This window comes from Orcinus orca, chromosome 20, assembly GCF_937001465.1.
Source record: "Orcinus orca chromosome 20, mOrcOrc1.1, whole genome shotgun sequence".
NCBI lineage: Eukaryota > Metazoa > Chordata > Mammalia > Artiodactyla > Delphinidae > Orcinus > Orcinus orca.
Genome location: NC_064578.1, coordinates 29,200,718 through 29,208,726, shown reverse-complemented (window position 1 = coordinate 29,208,726; position 8,009 = coordinate 29,200,718). Strand labels below are relative to the sequence as shown.

General features: G+C 53.2%; 1 protein-coding gene across 9 annotated transcripts in view; it reads left to right on the top strand.

The window, feature by feature from the left end:
- Positions 1-680: 680 nt before the first annotated feature.
- SLC6A2 (solute carrier family 6 member 2) overlaps positions 681-8,009 on the top strand; it is a 44,520-nt gene continuing 37,191 nt past the window's right edge. For 2 of the 9 annotated variants that reach the window (XR_007474226.1, XR_007474228.1), the window contains exons 1-2: positions 682-4,178; positions 4,691-5,018. Coding sequence is in view for 3 of the 9 variants with exons in the window: in XM_033418974.2 (XP_033274865.2) it covers positions 3,918-4,178; positions 4,691-5,018 (589 nt within the window). In the remaining 6 variants the exon portion in view is untranslated. Of the gene's footprint in view, positions 4,246-4,690; positions 5,019-8,009 lie in introns of all 9 variants that reach the window. The other 7 variants (XM_033418974.2, XR_007474227.1, XM_004264907.3 and 4 more) reach the window with 7 other exon arrangements.

The window sequence follows — 8,009 nt, the reverse complement described above, 5'->3', positions numbered from 1 at the left end:
GGGATCCCGTTAGCTCTGATAATGCTCCAGTCGCCTGCCCACCCACTTGCCCTCAGGCCACCTGGAGGGGCAGGAGGCAGGGCACAGAGAGAAGCCACATGGCCCCATGGCTCTTGGAACTGAGGGCAGGGAATCTGGGCCAGAGATGGAGAGAGATGTCTTCCCCTTCAGCACAGCCGCGGGCTGGTATCCTCACTGCTGTCCTCCAGAAGTCTCTGAAACCACAAAGTGGAACCCTCAGGACTTGCTGGCGGCCCCTCCAGTGATGTGCATGTATGGGAGGGTGTCTCCCTCCATCTCTGTAGTGAACACTTCCACTGCCTCACCAACACCACTCGTCATCCTCTATTCCTGCCAACGCAGACCTGACCCACAAGCTTCCTACTGCCCGTACCTGGGACTCTGATGGGAGACTTTTTCTGGCAACAGGAGCTCACTCAGCCCACACACCAGACAGGCTGGGAATGCTGGGAAGTTAGCACCCTTCCAGGGAAGGCTGAAGGGAGCAGCCTTCATGGATAAATACTCCAGCTTCCTTGCCCGGGGATGGGACAACTCCGAGGTACGGTCAATGCTGTCTCCCAGAAGTTCCCAGCAGGACTGACCAACAGCTGCCCACAGCCGTAACTGCTTTTTTTTTTTTTTTTCCGTAACTGCTTTTTTTTAACATATTTATTGGAGTATAATTACTCTACAAATGGTGTGTTAGTTTCTGCATTATAACAAGGTGAATCAGCCATACATATACATATATCCCCATATCTCCTCCCTCTTGCGTCTCCCTTCCACCCTCCTTATCCCATCCCTCTAGGTGGTCACAAAGCACCGAGCTGATCTCCCTGTGCTATGTGGCTGCTTCCCACTAGCTATCGATTTTATATTTGGTAGTAACTGCTTTTTAACGTCCCCTCTGTTGGGTTCCTTCCCTTTCTTACCTCCCCCCTCCTCTATCAGTGCTTCCAGTATCCCCTCCTAAATAAACGTCTTGAATTCAATTCTTTGTTTCAGGTTCTGTTTCTGGAAGAACCAACAGAAAAAACCCCAACCAAACCCAGCCAACAATTGAGATCTCACCTAGTTCTGTTGTGCACACATTTCTGGAGTGCAAGCTATGTAACAGGATATATCAGGTACTGTCCTTTTCCCTAGTAGGGAAGTCACACAGATAAAGTACTAGGCAAAAATACAAAGCAATATAATGGGAGAGTTTACTCTATTGTGGGAGGTGGTTATCGGGGAAGGCTTTACAGTGGAGGTGACATCTGAGGTTTTAAAGGATGAGTAGGAGTTCTCCAGGTAGACAAGAGGAAGATGGACAGCCTACTTAAAAATCCAGAAGTGTAAAAAGGCACAAGGTGTCCAAGGAACCATTAATAGTTGAGTATCTCTCATGTTGCTGGAGAATAAAGCACAATTTGGAGATGGTAAAGGAATTTTAAGAAGAATGAGGAGAGAATTAGAATAGCAAGAGATGTGGTTAAATAGGCAGGCAGAATCTTGTCTGTACAGCTGAAGGTGTTGTGATATTATCTTGGAAAGATTGGAAGATTTTAAGAAATTATCTTTTTTCTGATTGCATAAGTATCAAATGCTCATTGTAGAAAAGTTGTCAGATAAAGAGAAGTATAAAGAAGAAAATAAAATTACCTCAAATCCAGGGTTAATTAAATCACATTGATGTGTTGTTGTCTCTCAGAGGAGTTTTATGCAGAAGAGTGAGGTGATCAGATGAGTTTTAGAAAAGGCTCTGGCAGCTGGTGAATATCATGTGGCTGGAAAGATACCGGACACAGGGTAACCAGCAAGGAGGCTGCTGCAGTGGAAGGCGATGGGTGGGGACCCTCTGTGGGGATGCTGCAGCAGTGGGAATGGGGCTTCGTAGCAGATTCAAAGGTGGGATTCTCAGGACCAGTTGGATGGGACATGGGGTAGAAGAGAGGAGGGGAACATGACTCCCAGAGAGATTCTGAGTGTCTCCATCCATAAGCTGGTGGAGGAGACACAGGTTGGAAGCCAGGAGACCTGGGTTCTCATTTCAACTCTGTCACTTCTAACCTGTGAGACTTCACAGCCACAGTTTCCTGACCCCCAGATTGGAAAGATGATTCCATTCCTGCTTTCCTCATAGGCTTATCAAAATGGTCCATGCGTCAGAGGAGATGAACGTCCTGATGGGTGTGGTTCCAGGCTTTCCTCCTGAAACCTCCTCCTTTCTCTGACCATCAGCCTCCAGAAGGCCAAGGCTGACCCACCACCCCACTATTTTCCCCTTTCTCTTCTCTCTGCATCCTTCACAGAGGACATCTCTCATGCTGGTCACCCTGATGAAAATGCTCTAAACACCCTCATGCACCATCATTAATTCATTCACCTTATATAACTGATGCCCTAGTATGTTCCAGATATTAGGAATATGGTAGTGTATAGGACAGCCAAGATCCCTGCCCCCACGGAGCTCGTAAGCCACCAAGAGGAGACATATAATAGATAAACAAATTTTAAAATCTGGATAGTGATGTAATGAAAGGAATAAAATAGGATGATAGGGTGATTTGATAGAGAGTGGGCATACACTTTAAATTTGAGTGGTCAGGAAGGGACCACTGAACTGAGACCTGAACAACTCAGGCAGAGGAAACAGCAAGTGTAAAGGTCCTGAGGTGGGTTTGAGCTTGGAATGTTTAAACAAAAGAAAGGTCAGTGTGCCTGGGCTTATTCAAACTCCTACCTATCCTGCTTAAGAGTTGTCACCTCTGTGAGGCCTTCTTGGATCACCACCCCACCCCTTACTCGCTAATTCAGCTGCGCCCAATTTCCACACCCTTGTGGTCACAACTAATTCTGACCACGCTGATTTGTGATCAACTCTTTGCACACTGGACTGAGAGCTCCTTAAAGCCAGGGACTACCTCCATAGCTCCACCAGCCAGCATGCTTCAGGCATATAGCAGGTGATCAGCATCTACTGATGAATGAATAAATTAACCAACAGGTAAACGAATGAATGAATATCAGGTCCAAATGGCTCACTCCTTTACTTGTTTAAACTCGCCTTCTCAAGTTCCCTGGTCACACTACAACTGCACCCTCCCCCCACACAGCACTCCCTATCCTCTCATAGTACAGATCACCTTCTGATATACTATATAATAATGTGTTTACTTGTTATGTTTCTTGTTTTCCCCTGACTCCCCATGACAGATTGTAAACACCATCATGTCAGGGATTTTTTTTTTTTTAAGGGATTTTTGACTGAGTTGTCCACTAATGTGTCTCAAGAGCCCAGAACAGTGCCTGGCACATAAAAGGCATATGTAGGAACACGTGAGCAAAGGGGTGCATGAATGGGTGAATAGATGAATGAATAGCGACTCTAAGCCTCATACAACAGGGGTCACAACCTCAAATCCCTTGCTAGCCTGCCCATAACAAACTGACGAAGGAGTAAGTGCCCAGCTGTGACCTTTCAATTCGAGCCAGCTAAACAAAACCCACCCAATGGCCTGCAGGCCCTCAGTGTGCCTTCCTAGGCACTGAACAGAACATTCCCATTTTGTTGGTGGAGAAACTCTGGCCAGGTGGTTTAAGTGGCCTGCGGCGGATGACAGAGCTGGTACTGAACCGTCGTTGATCTCCCCAGTCTTTTCCCCGTCCCCGCGACTCAGATACTATTTCTGAGAGTCTCGCTCTCTTCCCGTAGTCAGAGGTCAGAGCCTGGTGCCCCCAGGAGCTGAGTCTGGTGTCCCAGTGCGTGCTGCAACGGGAATGGGCGCCCGGGTCCCGTGAGTCGCCGGGAGCGGGACTCCCGCCGTCCCCCGAGCCCGCGCCGCGCTCCCGCCCCTGCCCATCCCCGGCCGCGCTGTCAGTCTCCATTAGCGCTAACAGGCTCCAGACAGAGCGGGCCCGGCGCTGGGTTAATGCAATCGGCGCGTTACCTGGGGCGCAGGCTACATTACCAGCCCGGCCCCCGCCCGGCGCGGTCAGAACCAGCCAGCCTGCGCCCCGCCGGCCGCCCCGCGCTTTCAGCGCTCCTCAGGCCGCGCCCGAGCGCCACGCGGCGGAGCCCAGCCCCAGCCCGCGCCCCACAGCCTGGCGAGGCGAGGCGAGGCGAAGCGAGGCGGGTCCGGAGCAGGCAAGGCAGAGCGCACGGCAGCCGGGATCCCGTCGCCGCCGAACGCGTGAGTGCGCCCTGCGCGCGGAACCGAGCTAGGTGTGCCGGGGAGGCCCAGGTTGGGATGCGCAGAGGTAGGGTGCCAGCGAGTTTGAAGTGCAGAGGTAATAAGTGTCCGGGGAGACTCCTGGGGCTCTCGGACGTGGCTCAGACCCGAGCCGAGGGTAGGGGGCAGCCAGCTGCACCCGGCCGGGTCACCGCCCTGGGAAATCTCTGCCTGGACGTGTCCAAACTCCGCCGTTTGGGGACAAGAGAGAGCGGGTGAATGAGGGAAGAGCTGCGGGGTGCCTAGCAGGATCCCTAGGGCGGCAGGGGTGGTCTCCACCTCGAAGTGCCGTCCCAGTCGGGCGCCCCACTACCTCTGCTTCCAAATTTTTCCAACAGACGCGCGCCCTTTTCTAGGAACCTTGCGTCCGCTCAGCGCGCGCCGACCACAGTATCCCGGTGCTCCCGGGAGGCCTCGGGAGGCGCAGGCAGGGTGGAAGGGCCCAGTGACCGCATCTTTTCCTTTTATTCCAGCAGAGCCTCGGCGTGCTCCCAGTATCGCCAACTCCCCTCTCGCCAGCCGCACCCATGCTTCTGGCGCGGATGAACCCACAGGTGCAGCCTGAGAACAGCGGGGCGGGCCCGGGGTCGGAGCAGCCCCAGCGGAAGCGCAAAGCTGCAGAACTCTTGGTGGTGAAAGAGCGCAACGGCGTCCAGTGCCTCCTGGCATCCCGCGACGGCGACGAGCAGCCCCGGGAGACCTGGGGCAAGAAAATCGACTTTCTGCTGTCGGTGGTCGGCTTCGCCGTAGACCTGGCCAACGTGTGGCGTTTCCCCTATCTCTGCTACAAGAACGGCGGAGGTGAGCCCCCTGACGGGCTGGGGGTTTGTACTTGGGAGGCTACCTGAAGTCCCCAGCGGTGGCCGGGAGAGGAGCTGGGATACACACGGGAGGAGAAGAGGAGGCAGAAGGGCAAGTCTGGGACGCAGGAAGGGACTGGATAGGGCTCACGGAAAAAGGAGTCCCCTGTGGAACAGGGAAATCGAGGCATGACTTTGGACGGTGATAGGCGCATGCGTGGAAGGACCAGGTTGGGTGAGGAACTCTGACTTTTTGATGGTCCGCAGGAAGGGAGGTGGAGAGCTCTTGACTGGGCGCCAAAAGTGCCCACGGTGACCCCAACTCCAGCGCTCCAGGTTTGATAAAGGACTTGGGTACCCTGAAGGCACTTGGGAGGCCCTGCTCCCTTGGGGACAGAAACCCTGGAACAGAGACGCATAAAGAGAAGCTAGTGGCAGAGAGAACTCCACTCTCGGGTTGGTGGTCCTTTGGCTGGAGGGACCAGAGCACACAGCCTAGGCGGGATTGCATCAGTGGGTACCAAGAACTGGCCTGGTCCTTGAGACAGGAGCCCTGGGTGATTGGGATGAAGCCTCTACCTCCTGGGGTCCTGGCCACGTTGCAGGGTGGAGTGCGAGGAAGGTCTGGAGGAGACCCCAGTCCAGCAACCAGGCTCTCTCCCCCTCCCCCTGCTGGGTGACCGATTACTGTCTGCCCTGGGATGAGAGCCTTGCAATCAACTATAGCCTACTCAGGGGGCAGAGTCCTGGGGGAAGCAGCCCAGGGGGCAGGATACTGGGGCCTAAAGCCCTAACTCCTTCCTGAGAGCTTTTGCCCAAACCACCCCAGACCTGCCCCCTTTGCTGGGATGAGCTCAGAAGTACCCTGTAGAGAGCCTGGGAAAATGACCCAGAGAAAGAAGTCGGCAAAGGGGTGGCCACCAGCAACCGAAACACTTTTCTATCCACTGGGCCATCTGCCTGGCAGGGGCTCTGGCTCAGGACTCCAGGGGGTCAGAGGGAGGTAGGGTGAGGGTTTGGAGCTGGAGGGAAAGCTCATGACCTTGTTCCATAGGGTCTGGGCCCCTGCTGATTGCTTCAGTGTGTACTCTGGACACTTGCTTTGGGTGAGGAATGGAAAACAGATGATCCAGAGGTGAAACTTTTCCTCGTTTGACTGCTGCATCTTCTCAAGAGTTTCTGGTCAGGTTTAAGCATTCTGGCCCTTTGGACTCAAGGAGGGAGGAAATGCAGATTCTCTGTATTTTTAGCAGACAGGGAGACGAGGAATGAAAGACTAAGAAAACCTAGGACACTCTGTCTAGCATGTCCTCCATGACTGTCCGAGGCTGCGTGTCCCTAGACAGCAGAAGGTTCTGTCATCAATCAGCAATACTGATCGGGTTCCTCTTGGCATGAGCTACAGTGCTAGGCTCTGCAGGGGTCACCTAGATGTATTAACCACCACTTCTGCCTGCCAGGAGCTCTAGTCATCTAAGGGCTTCATTGTCATGCACTACCCATCATTTCCATTGTTATAAGTATCTGTTGAAACTAAAAGCACCCCAGATGGCCAATTGAACACATCAGCTAGATGGATATTCTGGGGCTTTCACTGACACTGTCCGCTCACTTGGCCACCGCCACCAACTGAGAGCGCCTGCTGTATGCAAGGTAGTCTGTACCAGGCGCCCAGAGCACCAAACACAGCACATTTGTCACACGTTCCAATTTTTAGGTGAAGTTGGCCGGAAGCTCCCTCTCCTAGGCTTGCTAGCCCTGCACATCACCCATCCTGAGTTGTTGAGTCATTTTTCTCTTTGTGAGTCTGTCTTCCAAACAGACGGGGGCACATTGAGAGCAGAGACTGTGGCTTTTTCATGCCTGTATTTCTAATGCCCAAGATAAGGGCTAGATCCTGGCAATGTGGTAGAAGGTGCCCGACAAACTTCTGTTGAATGAAAAAAATGAATGAAATGGTTCAAGCCCTCAGAGACCTAATGCCTACCCAGGAACAGCAGAACCCCCAACTCCACCGGCAGGAGCTAACAAAGTGAGGCAGCCTGTGCTGGTGGGAGGCGGGGTTGGCACCTAGAGATCAGAAGCCCTGGCTGTGGAGTCCTGGGTTCCAGCTTCTAGCTGTGTGACATTCGGCACCTCTCCAAGCCTCTGTTTCCTCATCTGTCAAATGGAAACAATGATGTTCAACTCAGAGGGTTGTTGTGAGGACTCAATGTGATAATGCTGTGGAGGGCCTGGCATGAAGTACGGCCTTAGTAAAGATAGCTGCCACCTCTTATTCACATCCTTGCGATGATGCGTGAGATGGACGGGAGAGGTGTCATGTGCTCTAAAGGCCTGAGGAGAGGCTGCTTAGGAAAGACTCAGAGGAAGTGAGCTGTGTGGTTGGAACTCAGCTCCTTGGGACAGATGGAGCGCGGACAAGCCTGGGGAAGGGAGCAGGTGTACTAGTTGCTCAAGAATGCAGGAGGGATGGTCTCTGAGATTAGGAGTGCAGACTGGCTGAAGGGCAGGCCGGGAGAGATAAGGGTGGAGAGGCAAGTTGGGGCCAGGCTATGGAGACCGTGGCTGGCAGGCTACGGGGTGGGGAGGTTATACGAGTGAATTTCCATTTCTGGCTAGGATGTCTACGGCTGGCACAATGGAGCAGTGCAGTCCCACATCTCAGAGTCTGAGGCAGCTCCTGTTCTTACTCTGCACCCCTCCAGGGGAAGCTTGGCTGGCTCCTTCTGGGCTTTGTCTCTGCTGAGACCTCCTGGCTGCTCCTTGTGGATCAATTCTCATCCAGCAATTATAAAGTCAGGCCTAGAGATGGGCAAGCAGGTTGGCAGGTGGATATCCTGTAATTCTAGAAGCAGCCCAAAGACCCAAGTTCAAATCCCATCTCTGTCACTCTCTCTGAGCTCAAGTTCCCCACTACAGCTGGAGGTGAGCTTGGATGACCCCCAAGATCCGTCCCTCTCCAATGCCTGGCTCAGCATTGCACCCAAGC